At 37.1% G+C, this 23555-nt stretch overlaps 1 protein-coding gene and 1 long non-coding RNA gene across 2 annotated transcripts in view; one reads left to right on the forward strand and one right to left on the reverse strand.

The window, feature by feature from the left end:
* Positions 1–1638: 1638 nt before the first annotated feature.
* On the reverse strand, positions 1639–8026 carry LOC127516949 (uncharacterized). The gene is made up of 3 exons (XR_007931151.1): positions 7941–8026; positions 5205–5388; positions 1639–2357 (listed from the first exon to the last, which is right to left on the reverse strand). It is a non-coding gene; the product is annotated as an uncharacterized LOC127516949 (long non-coding RNA).
* Positions 8027–8242: 216 nt separating this feature from the next.
* The window catches only part of klf7a (Kruppel-like factor 7a), a 49605-nt gene continuing 34292 nt past the window's right edge, over positions 8243–23555 (forward strand). Inside the window, exon 1 of the mRNA XM_051901884.1 lies at positions 8243–8599. Within this exon, the coding sequence (XP_051757844.1) occupies positions 8411–8599 (189 nt within the window). The 5' untranslated portion in view covers positions 8243–8410. The remainder of the gene's footprint in view (positions 8600–23555) is intronic.

The raw sequence follows: 23555 nt of genomic DNA on the forward strand, positions 1-23555 counted from the left end.
ATCCAAAATGGTCCCTTTATATTGGTTACTCCGAATGACATCAATGAAATTCATTTTTCCGGGCATTCTTTCTCATAACAAAGCAACAACTTCATATATATATGTTGATATATGATGTTATAAAATCATGCCAGAATAAAAAATATATACATTTATTTCATTTGAATATATTTTAATCGCAAATGAAATGGCTGTATTGGCCTTTGGGCGGTTAAACCGAATTACCTTTTGACACTTCAAAAACTTTAAAATACCTTTATATGTAGCAAAATATAATTAAAACCTTTTGGATTCAATAAAAGAGATCTAGTTGTACTACCTTACATACATTGGATGTCATATCTTTGTTTTTTATTAATATTTAGGCCTTTGGACAAAAAAATTACCCGTCACGTCATTGACCCACACACAAATGAACTGGAGTGGCTGTAACAATATGGCAAAATTAAGCCAGAAGACTCAAATAAGAGGTTGAAATCAGGTTGATATAGCTCTGATAAAGCATTCCTGTTCATTTTTGCTATAATTTTGTTGAGTTTTAATGTTATGTGTAACAAAATGTCTTTCTCTGTGTTCAGGTTTGACTAGTAAAATTAATGCAAAAACTGACACTTCAAATAAACATTTCAAAGAAAAAAAATCTAAACATTAACAAAAAGTAGTCTTTGAGAATGTCTAAATATAAATCCAAATCCACAACTTATTAAAAAAATGTATTTATGTCTAAAAACAACTAAAGAATTTATAAGCCTTTTTATATAGAGCTATATAGGAATCTAGTGGTAACACCATGGCAATGGGGAAAAAATGTATCATAATTATTGCATAAATATTAATCAGTACCATGAAATTCTCTCAAAATACAAAATAAAACAGAAACAATAGTACTGAACAAAAATATATTACATTGATTTTACTGAAAATAAAAAAAAGTTGTTCGGTCACTTTTGACTGCGAACAGCACAAGTGTGACCCCCAAATGAACTATACCAGAGGGTTAAAAGTCTCCATTTGATCACCTCATTGCCACCTAGGAGAAACAACTAAGATATTAAGGAGATCTAATTTGTGATATTCCTTTCCTAGAAGTATAATTATCATGCAATCATACAAAGCTTCAGTAGCTTCTGCAAAATCACTCTAATTACCTGAACTGCATTCATGAAATGACATCTGAAAAGTCCAGTCTCTCCTGGGCCCATTACAAAAACCACACAGACCAACAAAAGGCGAGCGTGATTATCAATATTCTCCACAGAGACCACATTTGCATCCCTGTAACCTTTCAGAGGAAGGCAGGGAGGTCAGAGGAAATTTCCTGTCTGTGTGCCATTCTCTCTCATTTAATTGGCTTGAGAGGCTCTGCCCTTTGTGGTCCTGTCTGCATTTTCTCTTGTCTGCTTTCTGCTGTTTATTCCTCTCGCTTGGCATGAGAAGCACCAGCGCAGCATTAACTGTGAGAGCGAGCTGAGAGGGCGTTTTGTAGCATTCTATTCTCTCCTCTTGAGCAATGGGAGCCTCGACATTCAGAGTCGACAGTAACGATATTTCCATTACTTGTTCTTCAAGATGGGTAACAGATTGAAAATAATGATCAGAAGGAAGCCTCAAAGACTTATGCATAAATAAAGGTCAAAGTTAAGATTATATCTGTGTTTATTCAACATTCAATACACGTCTAAAATACTCTTCTTAATTCCAACAAACGTCCTTAAAATAAGCTAAATTACCTTGAGAAGGCCAGAAACCATTGCATGTACTGTGTAAGTCATTGAAAAGAATGAAAACGACAAACTCAATCAAGCCTCTAAGTATTATGACAATGAAAGCCAACAGAAAATGTTTGGTATTTGTCTCTCTTGTACTTTCTATTCAAATATATTGCCTTTTTTATATATTGTTTTAATTAACACAAAAATACTACATGCCATAGTTGTATAGACACACATCAACCTCAATGGTGACAAACTACAAACTTCATTAAGATGCACTCATGACACAAAAAAATGGTAATAACTGACGACACAATCAGCAACAATCAGCCTCCTTGTTAGACAGCCCGACTCCCATGCCACGGGACCCGGGTTAGAGTCCCGCTTAGAGCGCGCGGTCCGAACTGGAGGGGTCGCGGTACTTCCGCCTGTGTCATGCATGACCTTTCCAATGTTACACACACACACACACACACACATATATATATATATATATATATATTTTTTTTTTTTTTTTTTTTTTTTAGAAAATGACAGATCGTTTTGCTAGATAAGAACCCTATTCCTCGGCTGGGATCGTGTAGAGCCTGACTCCCATGCCAGCAGCCCGGGGCTCGAGTCCCGCTTGAGTTCAAACTGGATGGGCTACATAAAGACAAAACAAAAAGCCAAAAGGCAAAACAATAATCCTATAACAGTAACCACATAAACCATTCATGCCAGCATCAATCAGCAACATTGTTCAATGTGAAGCAGTTTGCTCAGACAGTTTGGGCACAATATTTGGTGGAACACTGTTGATCTAATATCATGTTATGTAGATTCAAAATGTCTTAGTGTTCATTTTTTAACATAGGATGTTTACCATGTATTCTCAAAAATTAAGATATATTCTGCAGCAAAGCATGCACCAAATTATCTTTTGGAAAAACAATTTTTTTTATCTTTACTCATGTTCCATCATTAACAGCTAATAAATTTAATTTCCTGCACATAAATTCTTTTTGATTCTTGTGTCTTGTGCGGTGGCATTACATGAAACATGAAAAACTTCAAATATGCAGTTTGCTGCCATTAGCCTTTTCATGATGGTGCGGTGGATGGCATCTTTTCCATTATTAATGCCGTAATACCACTAACTGTCAGTAAATAGCTATGTCAGCAGTGAAACGAAATGGAGGAGAGTGGAGATTAATGTATTCGTCAGTGCCTCTGTGTGGTTACGGACACATTACGGCCTTTGCCATAAAATCAGGGCAATATGACTGTAGTTATTGTAGAGATAAGTCAGATGACAGGTTTTCTGAAGCAATACGGTGACGGTAATTGGCTCTTCGGTTCAGATATCCTTTAAAGTCAGTGCAACTGCTTTAATATTAATGCAAAATCAACAGCGGTTTTTGGAAAAGAAAAGCAGGGATGTGTAATGCACAGAAGGGTAAAAGCAGAATTTGTGTAAGGGCAATGCGAGTTCACTTCTCATTACTTTGATGCAAGACACAAATCAAGTCCGATTGCGATTTAAAAACAAAAATTTTACATTTTCTGAAGAAAATATGAGTGCTGCTTGCCTGTGAAAAAGTCACAAACTTAATGCTAGGGTGGAATGGATGTAAAGAGCCACAAGTTTTTTTGGAATAACTTGCGCAATGAGACCAGAAACATGCAATATTTAATTTGATGTTAACTTTTAAGACGCTGTTCACCGAAAATGATAATTCTGTCATCATTTACTCATTCTCATGTCATTCCAAACCTGTATGACTTACTTTCTTCTGTGGCACACAAAAGAAGATATTTTGAGGAATGGGGTCAAAACAACGTTGGACCCCGGATAAAAAAAAAAAGAAGATGTTTTAAAATATCTTCTTTTATGTTCTGCAGACAAACTACATGAATAAATAATGACATACTTTTTTATTTTTCTGTGAGCTATACATTTAACCAGTGTTTCTGCATCTGAAATCAAATACTATATAGTATGTGAAAAAACAGTATGCAACAGAGTAGTATGTCCGAATGTATAGTATTCAAAAAACGAATACGAATTCAAAAGTAGGCGAAAAGTCCCAGGATGACCTACTACTTCCATCGAGATTCTGAAGTGTGCATAAGATGGACACTTTACTATCCCATGAGGCCGCAGGAGAGGATTTATGAACGTCAATGAAGTGACACAACTGACGTTGGTAACGGTCATAAAGCAAATTCAAATTCGAACATACCTACTCAGACAGTATGCGATTTCGGACACTCAGCAACACTACACATTTTGAACTCTTCCTAATCAAACACACCTGATTCAACTTATCAGCTCGATAATAGAGACTCCAAGACCAGAAATATATGGATCAGATAATGTGGGGTAGCCCACACACCACACGATTTTTCAGCCCCGACAGTTTTGTAGAAATTGCCGACAAATACCTGAAGGTGAGTGACAATCGTGTAGTGTGTATGATCAAATGCGCGATCTGAGAGAAGCGCGAATTTACTTATTTGCACGAGTAGATTACATAGAAAGTCAATGCAAAGATGTGAATAGACGCAAATTCGTGCTGGTTGGTGCGAAATACGCAAATTGGGTGACGCGATTGGCACGAATGCGTGATATTCACTTCAATCACGTTTTCCGCGCAAGTTGAAAACTCAAGCGGGAAATTTCAGCTCGGGCGAGAAATTCGCATGCATCTGTTACTTGATTCTAGCTATGAGTTTTACATTACTATGAACTGGTTAGCACTGGCATTAGCCAAAGTTAAAAATGGCAGAAAGAAATGTTGTTGTTGCTGATGTGCGTAAAGACACTCCTCATCACTAGGGCTGGGACAATACATCGAATCTCGATTCGCGATACGAAGAATCTGGAGCGATTCTGATATTTTCCAATGTATTACGATTCTCTCTCGAATCAATTCTGAGCTTAGTTTTTAAACAGCAGATGGCACTACTATAGTTGCTTTAGAAACACTCGTACACTGCCTGCTTCCAGTTCCTTTACACACAGCATTTATACCTAAAATAATCATTCATAAAGTTCAAAAAGGTTGAAGCGAATTACAAATCTCGCAAAAGTAAATTGTGCTCGAACACACGAGCGCTGTCCAGCAGTCTTCTTCGTGAGCGTTTGAGTGTGTGGTTAAACACTAGCCTAGAGCGCCATCTGCTGTTAAAACTAAGCTCAGAATCGATTCGAGAGAGAAAATATCAGGATCGATCCAGATTCATTGTATCGATCGAGAATCGATGTATCGTCCCAGCCTAACTCATCACGCAACGTTTTTATTTGCGCGAGTGACGCGAATAACAATTAATCCCGCGAGTAATCTAGAGCGAGTAACGTGATGCAAACTGTGCACACACCAGTTTGTTGCCCAATGGCAATAAATATATTATATAGATGTTATATATTAGGTGGAATGGCAAACACATTTGGTGTTTGTTTGTGTATATAAGTTAGAGATAGAAAGAGAGAGAGAGAGAGAGGCTTACGTGTCAAATGGATAAATGTCAGTGGGCGCTTCATCGACAGCAGGCCCTCCCCTCCCTGTTGAAATGCCATGTGTAAATCGTAGTTCCAGGGCCGACAGCCAGCCTCCCAGAGCAGAATAATGAGATTACAGCACTCGCTGCCACTGTGGACGCACAGGGGTGGGCTGGGGAGGCACACATAAACCTGGCTTACACAAAGAGAGCAAATCAGCTACATTTCACACACACTGGAAGAAAAAGTAGGCTTTACACTGAGGCAGATTACAATTACCTCACTTTCTCACTTTCCAACTGTCGGTCACTCCTCAAGTCTTATCTCTCCAGTCTCCTCTCAAATTAAACAATCTTTCTCCAAACTACTCATTTCCACTTATTTGCATAACATGAAGTTAACATGCACAGCTGATTTAGCAGGGACAGAAGTTTACTCAGATAACACAATGTCGAACACACTCTTAAAAATAAGAACTTTGTGTACAAATGAAAAAAGGGCCAATATGTCATCACGCTCATTCTCTCATTTACTGAAAAAATGCATTAAAAAAATAGAGATGCACCGATACTAAATTATTCCACCGATACCGATAGTCGATTATTCAGAGTGATATCTGCCGATAATGATACAGATAGTTTGGGGGTTCTGCCTTTTATACCTTCTTTTAAGTTAATGATAATTTCATTATAATTAATAATTAGTCATTATATTTTTAATTATTATATTTTGAAAGAAATGCAAATAAAAACTTTATTCTCTCCATTTCATCAACTTGTTTCAGAGTAACTGGTATCTCAAATCACATTAACTAAACTCTGAAGATTAAATTAATATTTATTAACTTTCTGAATGGTATTAATTCATATAATTACTATATTGTATAGTGTATTACGATAGTGTATAAATTTGCACCGATATATCGGCCGATACAGATTATCAGCCGATATATCGGTGCATCTCTATTAAAAATGCAATTTATACAGAAAATGATGAAAGCAAAAAAGTATGATTAAAAGTCAAATAAAAAAAAAAAGCATAATTCATATAAATAAAAAATGTTTTATAAATACTTTTTTTTTAAAAGTTTTGCTTAAAAAAGTTTTAAATGCAGGAAGCCATTTCTTTTTGTTGATAAAATGACTGTGTCAAAGTATCTTAAAAATATCAATTATTTGACCCTTTTATGACAAGTTCAGGTGGCCAAATGTCAAACTAAGACAACTTAATGAAATTCATGTTTCAATATTTGTATAAAAATAATGTTAATGAAAAAATAAAAATAAAAATAAAAAAATTCTTAATGGTTACTTGACACTGTTATAGCCATTTATTTATACAACTTTTGTTGTATATTAAATAAAACTAATTAAATACAACACATGAATCAACATGAAAACAAAGAATTTATTTCTAAAAAAATAAAATAAAATAAAAAACTTGCTGCATGCCTTTTAAGCTATTTCATTAAGTTTTTTCCCCATTCTTATTTGTCAGCATCCCTTGCAGTCTTATATTCTTCTATTTATTATTATTTAATTCTTTAGAAAATCAACTGTACTCTGTGAAGCACCAAAAGACTGATCTAAAGAACCCATCAAGAAACATCTTTTATAACCTCCAAAGAACTATAAGCCATTCATATATAGGTCAGTCACATCCACGAGTGAGAGGACGTTCATGGCTACTAAAACCTCAAGACTTCACTTTTGATGGAACAATCCCCCTATCCTCCAGCCTTCTGTTTTAATAGCACAGAGGAAAATCCCAGCGTCTCAGACCATCTTGGATGAAAACTGCTATAGAGGAGAGAAACACATTCGTTCCTTATACCTCCTCTGTCTCCAGAGTGTTTTTTTAAGGTCACTCTTAGATTCACCGGTGAATTCATGAATTCATTCATACCTCATTCCTTCCATCTACAGAGCAGGTACCAGATGAAAGAAATAACACATGCTCACCAAGAGCCGAAGCATCATCTGGTGAAGAATATGAATAATTCAAATCAAATGAGCCATAACAACTAAAGCCTATTCCACGATTTTCCCCCCTCTTTTCCTTCCAGCTGAAGTGAAAGAGCGAACAGATTTGGTCAAGATTTTCCTTTCAGAGCCTCTCGCAGTTTATAGGTTCCACTTATCTAATTACATGCATGACACAAGGTCAGGGATGTTGTGAGATGGCTGCGAAGTACTTATAGTTCAAAGAGGTACTCAAGCTTATATGCCATCTGATTTCCATGTAAATAACACGCGAGTTAAGCGGCACATAGCAAATCAAAAGTCAGGGTTACAGAGTGCATTATAGAGACAGATAGATAGATAGATAGATAGATAGATAGATAGATAGATATGAAAAAAGTATAATGACATAGCTATTCTTTAAAGTACCTTGGAGCAACATGTAAATATGAATAGGTATGTCTCATGTAACGGTTTTACCCTGAGGGATTTTGAAAGCAAATGAGTTCATATTGAGCTGTTTATCTACCTGACAGAACTCTTTAGACGTGTTTATCTCTTACCGTATAGATATGTGTACTTTTGTGCGCTTCATTTCACGGCTATTTGAGCAAGTAAATCAAATTGGATATCAAAACAACCTCTTTTACGAAGACAGCAACAGTGACGACCATTTCAACTGTGCGGATTCTCTCAGTGTTTATGTTAGCATAATCGTTGTGTTAACGTCTAGAGTGTTTTTAAATGTGTATTTTCTTCACCACTTCAGTGTGTTGAACAGACCTGATGTCGCTCTCTGGAAGCTCTTGCTTCGAATGAGGCTCGAACGCTGATTCGTATGTTATATAGCGATCTAAAAATAGCTCGGCTTTCAAAGGCATGTATGTTGTGAGTGACAACTCGGAGAACGAATCATAGGGCCAGAACAGCATCGAACTCCTCCCACTGTCCGAGTTTAGCTCTGCCTTTCTGAATCGCCACCAAAGTTCTCGTCCCTTTTTTCCTTATATGGTTACGCACGAAGTTGATTGACAGATAAGCACGCCCCCTTGATTCGCGGGCATCCGCAGACGCTACGGTGGCTCCCCACACTGACTGACACAGTAACCTGTGAGCTACTGTGCTCCTGCAGCTCACCTTCCAGAAACATTGTGAGGAAAGAAAACAAACCTGGATGGATGGATCCTTTACTATTAAACATATTTTAGAATCCATAGTGAACTGAAACGTTTCGGATTTCGTGACTGATCTGAATGTTTCAGTCGCTCGCGCTGAAGCGAACGCGGATTCCTCGCGCAGAGAATCAAAGTCTCTCAAACGCACCGTTTAGCTGCACAAACATGGATGTTCTGGCCAATTACAGTATTTTCCAAGAACTTCAACTTGTGCATGACACTGGCTACTTCTCCGCGATGCCGTCGCTGGAGGAAAACTGGCAGCAGGTGAATTGCTTTTATCTCTGTCTTTGCAATTTATCCAACTTTTTTTCGCGTGTCAGTGCGCTCTTGCGTGTGCGCGCAACTTACACAGACGCGACAAACAATATTTAATGTATTTCGCATAATTCCAACTCTGCGTAAGGTATCTTTAGTATTTGCATATGCATTTTAAAACACCACGTGGTTGAAATAATTTGATGTTTTCATGCTTACTTCTTGCGACCAAGTGCAATGTAGCCATCCATGCTGGGAAATTAAGATGTGAATAATACAAACAGAGACTTTGAATAATAGATCTACATCTGTCCTATCAGTGTTTTTTCAGTCCCCTCGGCACTGCACAGACTCTCGACTCTACTGCATTATATATAAATGCAAGCGCGTGATTGACTCATAATGTGTCTAGCAGTTAAACGTGCATGACAGACGTATATAGCGCGCATATCTATGGAACTGTGTATAATCTTTTGTATAATCTACTCATGTTCATGTAAATGCCACTTTTTTCCCATTCACGAGGATGGAGCCATGCGGCGCGTGGACAAAGCACACTGACATCCACATGGACGTTGGTTTATGCACCGGCGCGCATTCACAACGATTTGAGATTTATGAAATCCATTTAGGGAACAGAATTGGTTTGCACCGTGCACATGTGAGTAATGACTGTGGCGCGTCGCGAGCGCATGGATGGAGGCATGCTTTGCGCAGAGTTGAGCTCTCCGCAGTGCTGAAGGGGCAAAGCATGGTCCATCCATTGATGCCGGTGCATTGCCTTCACAACGTGCATTGATTTTTAGATTGCTCGGCCATTTTTATAAACCTATGGGTTGTGATTGCATTTTTTTCAATGTGATGCATGCAATGCTTTGGGACCATTGTTTATTGGTTGGATTATTTGGTTATTATTCCTCTAACTAACCTTGAGTTGTGATAGATGGTCATGCAGTGTTGGTCATTTTGAAAATGGATCACAACATGCTTGTATGCAGGTGTGTATACAATTTAATGTAGTGACAATTCACATGCAAATGAGCTATATGAAATTAAATATTTGTACTTTCTAAAAAATGCTGGGTTAAAAACAACCCAAGTTGGGTTGAAAATGGACAAACCCAGCAATTGGGTTGTTTTAACCCAGCGGTTGGGTTAAATATTTGCCCAACCTGCTGGGTAGTTTTATTTAAACTCAACTATTGTTTAAAAATGACTGTATTGCTTAATTAAAAAGAACCCAAAGTATGTTGGAAATGAATGTTTATTAATAAATGTTCACCTTTTGATTATTATTGTTGCCTCTAGTAATTATGTGTCTGATTTTCAATTTCCAACCTATTTTGAGTTCATTTTAAGCCAGACATATAGTAATTTTTAAACAATAGTTGGGTTAAATAAAACTACCCAGCACATTGGGCAAACATTTAACCCAACTGTTGGGTTAAAACAACCCAATCACTTGGTTTGTCCATTTTCAACCCAACTTGGGTTGTTTTTAACCCAGCAATTTTTAGAGTGTACTTGTAAAATGAAGTGAACTGCATAGAATCTTATGGGGATGAAACTGTAGAATGGTAACCAGTTACAGAAACTACAATATGCACTTTTACATTCACTCTCTTAAAAATAATTAGGTTCTTTATTGGCATCTACGGATCCTTTAACATCCATGGAACCTTCTCATTACACAAAAAGGTTCTTTATAGTGGAAAAGGGTTCTTTAGATTATTTAAATGTTCTTCACACCGATCACACACACTGATCTTTTGGGAACATAAAATGGTTCTTCTATGCACTCTAAAAAATGCTGGGTTAAAAACAGCCCAAGTTGATTTGAAAATGGACAGCGGTTGGGTTAAATGTTTGCCCAACATAAACCCAGTGTTATTTAATCCAACTATTGTTTAAAAATGACTATATGTCTAGCTTAAAATGAACCCAAAATAGGTTGAAAAATTAAAAATCAGACACATAATTACTAGAGGCAACAATAATAATCAAAAGGTGAACATTTATTAATAAGCGATTTAATAAACAAATTTTAACATAAAATCTTGATGTTGAAGAAGAAAAGTTCAACTGCTTTGGTAGTTGGACTAGTAAGTGTGCATGTAGGAGCTAGGGAGCCGGTGTTTGGCTTTGCTATTGACTTTCAATGGTTAATATGAATAAGAAATGTTCAAAGACTGACATTTGACCTCAATAGAGCTGCTGTGCCCTTGGTGCTCTATAGTGCTAAGTGATCCTAAAGGCCAGACTTCCTCCAGAGCAGCGAATATTGCTCACAAACCGTGTAATCCCTAGTAAGTGGAAAGAAATAGGCCAGAACAGTAGAGACCTTCTTCCAAGCTTTGATAGGCCTACAAGACTTCTTATTCTCTAGACGTTGCAGCTTTTCACCTTAGGTTATTCTTCTGGTTGTGCTTCAAATTGACTAAATGTGGATGCTGATGATGTGCGTTGCCTGTGTGTAAAAAACACCCTGACTTTAGCTAAGCAAAATGTCAGTCAGCATACCGACACGTTGCACTCAAAGACCTCAGAGGCCATTTCAGGTCATAAATATGATATTACAAGAAAAATCCAATTCAATTTTTAATACGCGGCTCAAGTATCCAGCTATGTCAGGTGAGGACCTATTGAAAAGTGATGAGGAGGGATTGTGTAGTCGCGAGATTCGATATAGAACAAAAGTTCCTTCCCTGAAGCCCTTCCATCAACCATCGCATGCCCTATAGCCATGACAGAGGATATCCAAAATACCTCACCTTGAAGAGACTGTCATTGTGACTCACCTACTCCTGTGGAGAAGGGTAACTGCAAAATTGGAACAGAGAATGGAACGTCGTCTGTCCCCATCGAAACTGAATGACCATTCTGGAACTCGTGGGATACAGTGGCACATCAGACTATTCTGGAGTGCTTTTGTCTCATTGCGTCTATTTTGGGACTTGGGGAACTTGAAATGTCTTTTGTTCTCATTGCTTTCATTTCAACTGTCTGATATTTTTAGACTTGGTTTTGAAATCTTGCTTGCAGCTGCAATAACATGTTGTGGTAGGGGGGCAAGGAAAAGAATGCCTTCATGAGATGTTTCCCACTATTTAACCACAAAAATAAGTAGAGGTGGATATGACCAGAATCTTATTTCACAATATCAGTCGTTTTAGTATCACAAGTGCTGCTGTTCACAAAAAACAGCATGATTGCAAGTGTGATATTGCTTTTATACAACAATTCAATAAATTAGAATTTAATAATGAGTCATTTTAGGCACCATATTGCCAGTAAATTCAACATCTTTTTTGCTCCGCCAATGAAAAGCCTTTGCAGAGACGTTGCAACACACTATAGAGGCATTAGTGAATGAATCAGAGCCTTTGAACAAATCTGAGGAATGATTTAATGACCTGCTTATAAAGACTTGTTTCGCTCCTGAATGAAACCAGGTTTTTTGAACGAATTGGTTGAATTAATGATTCCTAGACTCACTCGTACAGTCACTTGTCGTCATGTCACCTACTGGTGAATCGACGTAACCCGGCAGAAAAATCCCAGTGCAATTACTAATGCAATTACTACTTATTCTATTTTATTTACTTATTTATTTTAACTCAATTTTACTGGACTGTAAATAGGAATTGTTGGTTTATCTTAAAGTTACCTCGTTGCTTTAAAATTGAGTTAATTGAAATTAAAAATCTGATTTAATACAATGAAGGCGATTGGTTTAATCAACAGAATCTCAAAATATTATGTTATCTCAACCACATCAATTGTCTAAGTTGATTTGACAAAAGAAAAAATGTTATGATAACAAATCATAAAATTAATTTTTTACTGTGTAGTGGCATTACTGAATGATTCACTGTTTTTGAACAAATCTTTTTAGTGACTCACTTATAAAGACAATCACTTGTTTCGCTCCAGAATGAATTTACTTGTCGTCATGTCACCAACTGGCGAATCGACATAACCGGCAGAAAAATCCCAGTGCAATTACTAATGCAATTACTTCTTTTTCTATTTTATGTATTTATTTATTTTAACTCAATTTTACTGCACTGTAACAAATAAAAAATGTTAGTTTAACCTAAAAAAGTTGCCTTAATTTTAAATTCATTGAAATTAAAAATGAGTTAATACAATGAAGGTGATTGATTTAATCAATAAACTCAAAATATTATATTATCTGAACCACATTAATTATCTAAGTTGATGTGATAGCAAATCATGACAATTTTTTACAGTGTGTTGAACTATTGAATTAAATACTTTACAATCCAACGGTACATTTTATTGTTTTCTTTTTATTTGGAAATTGATAAATGCAAGCCAAAAGATTATGCATTTGTTATGAATAATCTTATAATTATGACATCAGTGCAAAAAGTTAAAAACAACGCACTCAAAACAGTGAGTATTAATTCCTCCGTTTTGTCCCACTTTGTATTTTACTAATCATGTAATGTCATAAACGGGAAAGTAAAATTATGACACGTTACTCAGCTCTAATAAGTAGCATTTGCTTTATGAGATTAAGAAAAAATCTTAATGGATGTAGATGTCAAAAATAGTACTTTTCCCACAGCATGAGGTTTCAGTCATTTAATGGTGCTTCCCAGCTGTTCTTACACGTTTTGTCATATGGCAAGCAAGGAATTACACATAAGCATTAGAAATCTAACTGAGAAGCACAAAAGGAAAACTACACTTACAGCTCTTTGAAATGTCTTTAATTTACATGCTAATACTGTAATCACAGCAAGGATGTTTGATCCCTTCTTTATAAGAGATTCTTATAATTACATGTCAGGATTGTAATCAGGATGTGGTTAAGAAAATGTTTTTGCACTTTTGGATCTTTTGGATCTTTGCGCGCTCGGATCCACCAGACGTTTTTTCTCTTGCCGCCTCAGGCCAGGGCAAACTCTGTAACTGATACTGTAATGACTCTCCAAAGAGCCTAATGCACTGTGCTAAGGCAGCACATTGTGTGTTTCACAGTGTCAACTACTTACAGGAACGCTCCTCTAAAGTCATTACGTTGCTTTCTTGACTAAATGCCCCAAGGAAAAGTCTAAGAATAAACCAACCCTTTTTAACCCATACCTCCCATCTCGCCAAACTTCAATGCAAAGCCACAAAGATAAACAACCAAAAAAAACATGCCACATTTCTCGTTCCCCCTTTGAAATCTATCCTATGTCACAGCCCCATGTCCCAAGCTGCAGAACGGCTCCTGTAGTTGCATGCTTATGAGGATTGACAGGAGGCATTGAGCAAAAGTGCCAAGCATGCATATTCTGTGCTGCAGTCTCTGCCACTCTGAAACCCCAGCAGCTCAGAAGCCGGAAAGAAAAAGATACCAAAAAGACGAAACCTACACTGGGTTAAAAATGACTCAATTTGGGTTATTTGGCAACCCTGTGCTTGGTCAAAATTGGACAAACTCAGCTTTTGGTTGTTTTTACCCAGCTTGGCTGGGTTAAATGTTTGACCCAACATGTTGGGTTGTTTTTATTAAACTCAGCTATTAAGAATTACTATATTACTGACTTTACTATATTACTGACTTAAAATGAACTCAAAATACATTGAAAATTAAAATCACACACAGAATTACTTGAGTAACAACACAGGCAACAGTAATCAAAAGTTGAACTTTTATTGATAAGCAAGAACACCCAGGGATGCAAGAGTTAAAACAATGTGTATGTGAGTGAAAAAGTACAAAAAAGAATGACAACTCAATTATACAGCTAAACGAAACTGCTTTTTAAAAGTTAAATATTTAATAACTTGCGTCTGAAAACAAATTTGACCATATTTCGCTTATTTTTTCTCAAGCCAACGAACAGACTAAAAGCACACTCTAAAAAAAATGCTGGGTTAAAAACAACCCAAGTTGGATTGAAAATGGACAAACCCAACAATTGGGTTGTTTTAACCCAGCGGTTGGGTTAAATGTTTGCCCAACATGCTGGGTAGTTTTATTTAACCCAACTATTGTTTAAAAATTACTATATGGCTGGCTTAAAATGAACCCAAAATAGGTTGGAAATTAAAAAAATCAGACACATAAATACTAGAGGCAACAGCAATAATCAAAAGGTGAACATTTATTAATATTTTAGAAGAAGAAACAAACGCACTACCGTCTGAGGTGCCAGTCAGGAGGGATAGGTCCAAATATATATGAAAAGATATGACTGCACACTCAACTTGCAAATAGTTTATTTACCAACGTTTCAGCAAAAAGCCTTTGTCAAGGTGACAAAGGCTTTTTGCCGAAACGTTGGTAAATAAACTATTTGCAAGTTGAGTGTGCAGTCATATCTTTTCATATATATTTGAACATTTATTAATAAACATTAATACCTACTGTGAACCAACCTACTGTGGGTTCATTTTAAGCAAGCAATACAGTAATTTTTAAACAATAGTTGAGTTAAATAAAACTACTCAGCAGGTTGGGCAAACATTTAACCCAAACGCTGGGTTAAAACAACCCACTTGCTGGGTTTGTCCATTTTCAACCCAACTTGGGTTGTTTTTAACCCAGCATTTTTTGTCAAACTCACTGCAGCCAGGTTTTGAAGTTCTTTCTCCTCTCTGCTTTGATTAGTTTTCTTCTATTTTCCTCATGTATTCCTGTCTTAAGTCCAGTGGTGTGTTGAGCCAGTGATGTATTGTTTCAGCTGTCAGTTCAGCCTCTAACCCAATGGCTGGGTTACACAACTACCCAACCATGGAAAAAATAACCCAACAAAATGACCCAACAGGCTCAACTCAGCATTTGGGTAGAAAAAAAAAACAACCCAACATTTTTTTAGAGTGTATTTTCCCATTCTTGGATGCATCGAAACTTTTGCACGCCATAAAAACCGTCTTCAACCGACACTTGGGCCAGTCCAGGCGTTGGTCGCGAGCTCTCGCATATCCGCCCCCTTGTTTAGGCCCATGGATCCGAGCGGAATCCCATTACCGTAGGCGATGACTGCTGAAATGTGTGTTATGTAATTCTCTCAGCGCCACAGCTGCCTTCTTACAGCGAGCAAGTCGGCCCGCCGGAGAGAGCCAAACCCAGCCACATCACCATGAAATCTTAAAGAGGTTTCCGGATCACGCGGCTCCGTGGGCCACGTCTTCATGTTGGGAGACAGACCATATGGATCATTTAGTAAAATACACAGTTTTTCCTCTTAAGAATAATTTATGTGTATTGCTCGCCTCAAGAAGAAAATGAGACGGGCTGTCCTCTGGCTGACTCGTTTTCAATACTAAAATGTTACACAAAAGGGACTTTTTAGAGTGCATGCACAACCACCTATGTTATTGAGACGCCATTAGCCATCGTAACCGCTTATTCCAAACCAATATGCATCAGTAAATGAGTCCATTCGCACCCTTTAGTGATTCCATTCACACTTTTTGCTTGATTGCACGGCCCCGAGATTGAGTCCTCTACATTATCAGATGTGCTGGCTCATATTAACTACATCACAGTCCTCATTTATCATCGAAACCAGCGACAGATTTTTGGATAACACGCCGTGTAATGGAGCTGAAATGATCTGGTTGCTTGAGATAACATCAGTGCACTGATCCCATTGCTACTGACAAGCATCAGTAATTGAAAATGACAAAGCGATAGCGCTCTCCATCTCATGAGTCAATTCTGGAAGTTATTGCAATATAGTTGTCATGCAGAGCGCATGGCTACTGCTCTAAGACAGTCGACTCGAGTGAGAAGCTGGCCTTATAAGAGGTGAAGCGTCTTTAAATATGCAGCGATATCATTAGTGCCTCTGCCGAGACTCTCGCTGTACCTTCTGACAGGTTCACTTCTGCGGGTGGATTTCAGGTGTAAAAAACAGAGCCTGTTTCATCAGTAGTCTTGGCTCCTGCAAAGCAGACATATGGCGCTTTCTCAAGATTACTTAAGAATGTGGTTGCATTCGGCTCTTGCTTGACAAGCTCTTCAGCTTCTAATAATTCACTGATTATGTAGCAATTGTCATAAATAGTACTTGGTAGGCGGTTTTGCAAGCTTGTGATGCCAATTTTGTTTTTAACCCTAGAATGCATGACCAAAAAAAACCTACAGGAATGCATTGGATTCCATCAGAGTATATGCATGCTGTTTTTAATCTTTATTTTCAGAAATTAAATACTTCAAGAATTTAATTACACGCTAATGTCTCAAAATAATTAATTAATCCTGTGAACATAAACCAGAGCTGTAACCACCATAGACATTGAGGGGGACAAGTTCCCCCACTAATTAGAAATGGCCAAATTGCCCCAAATATTTGATATTATTGATGCTGCTCTGTTGTACTCCATTTTGCACCACTTTGTTGTTAGGATGACAAAAAAAGTTTTAAAAGTTATGTTTAGGCTGATCTACCTCAGCGGTCTAACAGCGCTCATCACTGTCAGAATGAGTGAGCTGGCCAATCAAATCAAAGAAGGCGGGGCTTACTGTTCACAGAAGACAAGTGCGAATTCCAGTGCGATGCTTTCGTTTTAGAAAGATTACGTGGCAAGTAAGTAGCTAAACATTTAATATTTGACAACTAATTGAAATATTCAGCGACCGACTCCACATTGTACTCAGATTTCGCCGTTTTGAATTGAAAACATGCTGTTTGATTAATATTTGAAAACATTATTATGATTAATATGATATGATTAATGTAATTCGTAACTGAATGTGACGAGACAAGAAACATTTTGCGTTTTTGACGTATTAGACATACAAATAGGAGTGAATATATTTAAAAAAAAAAAAAAAAAAAAAAATTGTTTAGTGGCGATAGCCTCGTGGGCAGCGCCGTTGCACTTCGAGCGACCCAAGTCTGAGTCCCAGCTTGTGGACCTTTCCCGATCCGGTCTCCCTCTCTCTCTCTCTCCCACCTTGCTTCCTGTCCACTCTATACCATCCTATCATAATAAAGGCAAAAATCGCCAAAAATAAATCTTATAAAAAAACAATGTGTATATATATATAAATTGATTACTTAATAACTATAATAGATCTGGAACTTCAACCATTATTTCTTTTTCGTTATTCCCTTAAATCCCTTTTAATCTTTTAATTATTTAATTTCTAATAGAAAAAAAAAAAAAAAAAAAAAATCATTTTTCAATTGATTAATTTTTGTTGAATGTTTATTATGAACCTATGACCAACACTACCATTCAAACGTTTGGATTTATTTGGTCCAAAATACAGTAAAAACTTTTAACTTTATTTTCCTGTTTGAATACATTTGATAAAATGTACTTTTTTCCTGTGATGCAAAGCTGAATTTTCAGCAGCCATTATTTCAGTCTTCATGTCTATGTTCCCCCTTTATATGCGTTCTATGGTGATTGTTTAATGGGACAGTTGAATTGGGCTGGATTCAGACTCTCATTGCGTCACGACTCAAGCGTTGTCCGGGTAACCTGTAGGCCACGGCTCTGCCATCTCCAGTGACATTTGTGTCAGAGCATCCAGTACTTTCCCCCTTCGTTTGCGTCACAAACTCATATGCACTTGTTTGTTGTCGCATGTGACTCTTAACTTTTAACAATGACAACGGTCCTCCCACTGCTGAGCTCAAGTGCAACTGTCAGGGTCACCCTGTAACAATACTCAAGCTGACCCCTAGCAATCCAATTAGACTCCTGCACTACAGCAGTGAGTAGGCAACCCACTCTAGGCGCTGAGATCATTAATCTGACTGGGGCCAGATGATTGCCCATGATGGCTGCCACATTGAAGGGTGATGAAAAGGTTAGCATCTGATGAAAGAGGAGACGGGAGATGGTGCACTCATTTGTCGAAGGCCTCTGGAGTAAGTGTCAGCACCCAGAGCTGCGGAGCGAGGGAAAAGGAGTGAAGTGGAGCATCTTTATGTATGAGTCCCGAATCTAGTGCAGACGCGAGACACAGCGCTGGCACTCAAGGCTTTGATTAACAGGCCGAGTAGAACTGAGCTCTTTTTTCACTCTCGCGCACAGCTTGACAGCGATTTTCCCTTCATTTAAGATAGAATGTAAAACTTTTACAAGGCAGGGCAGGGAATGAACCGGCAATAACGTGCATAAGAAATGCAAATAGTCTCACCTTCATGTGGAAAGTTTCAGGAAGATTGGTCTTTTCAAGTCAACATGGAGTCAAAATTGACCCTATTTACTTATACACTATGGATCAAATGTTTGGGATATGGAAGCTCGTTTCCGCCATTAAATAAAAAAGGTAATTGCAGCTTTTTATCTCACAATTCTGACTTTTTCTTTTTCTCAGAATTGCGAGTTATAAAGTCAGAATTGTGAGATATAAACTCTGTTACATGTTATAATGTCCAATTGTGAGGGGGAAAAAAGACTGTTTTTTTTTTTCTCAGAATTGCAAGTTTATCTCACAATTCTGACTTTTTAACTCACAATTGCATGTTATAAAGTCAGAATTGCATGATATAATTGCGAGAGATGCCATGCGATTCTGACTTTTTTTTCTCGCTATTGCAAATTTTTATCTTGCAATTCTGACTATATCTCGCAATTCTGACTTTAAAATACGCAAATCTGACTTTATAACTCACAATTCGGACTTTATATCACGCAATTCTGACTTAATATCAGGCAATTCTGACTTTAAATCTCGCAATTCTGAGAAAAAAGTCATAATTGTGAGAAGTTTATACCTTTTTTATTTTATTTTTTTATTTAGTGGCGGAAACAAGCTTCCATATTCGGGTCTTTAAGATTAAGAAAATTAACACTTTTATTCAGAAAGGATGCATTAAATTGATCAAAAGTGACAGTAAAGAATTACTTCTATTTCAATTAAATGCTGTTCTATTTATCAAAGAATCATGAAATCATGGTTTCAACATTGATGATCAGAAGAAATGTTTCTTGAGCAGCAAATCAGCATATTAGAATGATTTCTGGAGTAATGATGCTGAAAATTTAGCTTTACCATCACAGAAATAAACAGCATTTTAAAATATACTAAAATTAGAATTATTTTCACTGTTTTACTGTATTTTTGATCAAATAAATGCAGCCATTTTTGTTGACTTTAAAGAAATGTATAATACAGTAATACAGGTTTGGAATGACATAAGGGTGAGTAAATGGCGACCAGAATTTACATTTTTGGTGACTGTCTCTTTAAGTAATACCTACATTCTGAATGTAAACTCAGTAATTCAGAGTGATATTATGACCTCTCTTGTTCTGTCCCAGCTGAAACACTCCCTCATTTTTAATTATATTGTTTGCCATTGACAGCAGGATTATTAAAGAACGTGTTGCTAAGGAACCACGTTTTGTTACAGCTATTGCACTTGTTTGTTTTGGCGTCGTCCTCCTCATCGGTCATTGTACGCATGGAAGCTCACAGCCAGCGTCTCCTGCGATACCTCCAGAGAAAGTCTTCCAACAGACCTTGAGAGATACAATGAAGGACAATGTTCTCTCTGTAAACATCCCATCGCTTTTCTTCTCTTTTTTCATCATAAGCCATCAATCACCGCCGGCAACGTTTCAGCCTCAAAATGGGTCATGAAACTTAAAGCGACAAGAGGCGTTGTTTATCAAGGTTTATGCAAGCTTCAATCAATCACTCCGTCTATTGCTGCATGGACTTGAGCGCTATTCTGCAGAGGAGAGAAATTCAGCTTTTTGTATCTCAAGGATTGCATTTACATCTACATTACATGCTTTTTTGGAAAAGCATGTTTGAAAGCCCATCATGCTATATGCATGCACCATGCATGTGTGAATTTGTGCATGCATATGAGTGTCAGATGAGGGATTTCTCCATGAAACATTGCTGAGCTCAGCACTTGTACTGCCTCAGTTTCTGTGACGTGTACGTGTGTGTGTGTGTGTGTGTGCGTGCATATGTGACTTACTCAGCCGTGGCATATATGCAAAGCCAGCTGTATTTCCATATGCTCCGAGTTACTGTTGTCTGAGGTCCACATGACCTGGCCTGGCTCCAGTACTGGCCTGCGTTGTAACACCTGGATACAGCAATACCCCGTCTCACCACCACCCCATCCCTTATGCTGAAGCAGGCAAACACATTCTTTCTTTCTGACTGCTTTGCAGTTGCTGCTCACTGGAGGAAGTGAAAGGAGGGCTGGCAAAGCATTGTCCAAATTTGGATGTACATCAATTAAGCGGAATTGGTTTGTGTCAAGATTGCACAAGCAAGTGTTTTGTATCGTAGTTATACATCCACAAAAGAAACTCAAATACAATAGGAGGCAATGGTTATTAATGTTTAAAGCCAAGCAAATCAATGATGTTTGTAGCCATGTTTTGTTGTCTGCTAGCTGAAAATTCTTTTTTTTTTTTTTTTTTTTTTAACAGTAAAAAAAAAAAAAAAAAAGTCTGTCAATACAATAAAATAATCCCAAGCCATCATAAAGTAGACTGAAAAATGACAAATTATATAAAAAAAAAAGTCACTGTTTGGATGTAAATTCAGAGTCTATGACTGGATCATTATTGCAGTGATTATTATGTTTCTAGTATGTTATATGTTTGGCAACAGTTCTAACTCTAACTGATGGAGTGTGTAGCTTTTCATTTCTTAAACAACCATGTATGAACACACATCATGACCATATTTCAGGATGACAATATCAAGATTCATCAGGCTCAAATTGTGAAAGAATGGTTGGGAGGGAGCATGAAGAATCATTTTCACACACGAATTGAGTCCAGACCTTCATTTCATTAAAAGTTTTTGGGATGTGCTGGAGGAGACTTTACAGAGTGCTCACCTCTTGCATTGACAATACAAGATCTTGAGCAAAAATTGATGCACCTCTTGATGGAAATAACATCATAACATTTATTTTCATCAAGAGGTGCATCAGTTTTTGATCAAATGGACTAGAGGCGGGTCGGCGTGTGCAATTTTCCACAAATCTGGTAGATCTTCTGTATACAAGCAGTAGACTTTTATAGAAAGGAAAAAATATAGCAAAGAAGTAGTATCAATAAATTATAAATAATTAACTGCCATTGTGAGAATCACATGTAATCAATTGAAAAGTAACTGTAGATTACATGTAATCAGTTACTACCCAGTATGCATATGTATGCAAATTCATTAAAAGTGGTAATTAATCAATGTCTTAAGTTAATATGTTAATTTTGGCAGCTCTAAAATTACATTTTTGCTATTTTGTTGTTTTTTAACATTTGATATTACAGTTTTATTTTTATACAGTCACAAAAATAAGCCTTTTTTCAAGATTTACGCATTTCAGTTAATAGTAAAATTCCATCAAATTGAATTGAATAATCCTTACATATTTTAATTGAATAATTCTTACGTATATTTTTTAATAAGGATTATTCAATTCAATTTGATGGAATTTTACTATTAATTGAAATGCCTAAATCTTAATAAAGGCTTGATTTTTGAGCTTATTTGCTTTCTAAAAGATCTTTTTTGTAAAAAATATAAGACTGCTTTGAAACAATAATTACACTTATTTTTAATGCACTTTACAAAAAAAAAAGTATTGAACTGAACATCTTTGCACTAATATATTTTCATACAGCAGGTTACAATCAGTTACATTCAGTTAATCAATCAAAAACAAATCTAGATTAATATTTATCCAGCATTAGCATTCTTCACATATTGTGTTTTATTCACTCTTTTTCAATTCTTGTTAATAGAAGACAAAGACCATCAGATCTCCTAATTCTTCTTTAGTAGATCCTGTACACACTCACCAGTTCCTGTGGCATAAGGAGGTTTGTCTTTGTTTTAGCATGGGAGAGCTATTTGGGTCGGAAGTTATTTTGGGATGCATTGCTAGAAATACCTGTGGGAGTGAGTAATAGTTGGAATGAGACCATCTTTAAGTTAGTTTGTGTACTCATTTACATTTGTTTAGAGCCTGTGCCGTGTTCATTCAAAATCAAACAACGTTGTTGTTATTCTTTCATTTATTTCTGTGTATGAACATGCAGATGTCTTTAAAAGTGTTAAAAGTCAAAATATACAGTATCTTTTTCTCCTGCTCTCTTTAAAGGGTTTTGTGCTCAGGGCTTTTTGGTATTTAATCATCTACTTCTAATTAATCCAATTATGAGTCATTTGAATCACAGCGGATGTGTAGCCGCAAACTCAAGCAGGTGTGAAAAGATCGTCCTCCCCATCTCAAATCCCAAGGTTTCACTTTCACTCTTGGCTCGGACTCTCATATTCATTCCGTGGAGGTTGAAACATTACCCACGTGCCTCGAGAACAATGGGCTAGCATTGCCATCCGAAAGAATGACTCAGTGTCCTCCATTAGCTGGCATGTTAATCGCATACAGGAACAGAGCGGGGTCAGCATGAGTAAACGGGTCCAAGAGTGGGAGTTTCGAGATGTCTGGACTCCATCTTGCATCCTCAGTCCACTCTGAAGACAATGCAAAACTTGGCTGTAAATTATTTGCGATAACTCAAAATGGCCACAGTAAGTAGGCTATAGCGGCTCTGCCTTAATGGACTGAACTCACTGAACTCACCACGGAAGGGAAGGCGGGGGCTGTCGCACTTCCCTGAGATGGAGGGAATATGAAAACGGCAGCTCGGCGCTTCCTTGAGGTGTGCGTCCGCTTGCAGTTGGCTCAGCGGATTTGTTCATTTTTATGCCTTTGCGTGTGTGTCAACGGTAGGAGGGGATGAGTTTAACTACGACAACACTTCCACCCTGTAGGCAGTATGTGATAGATCAAAATAATGTTTTACTGAGGAGAAAGGAACTCATTTGCAGTTGTGGTAAGGTATATAAGTATGAAGATGCGCTCATTGAAGCTTTGAAAACAGAAAATGTTTTACTGTCAAAGATGTCAGTAGTTTTTGGAATTGATACACTCTAAAAAAAAATAAATAAATACTGGGTTAAAAACAACCCAAGTTGGGTGGAAATTGGACAGAC

The sequence above is a fragment of the Ctenopharyngodon idella genome, chromosome 1 (assembly GCF_019924925.1).
Source record: "Ctenopharyngodon idella isolate HZGC_01 chromosome 1, HZGC01, whole genome shotgun sequence".
NCBI lineage: Eukaryota > Metazoa > Chordata > Actinopteri > Cypriniformes > Xenocyprididae > Ctenopharyngodon > Ctenopharyngodon idella.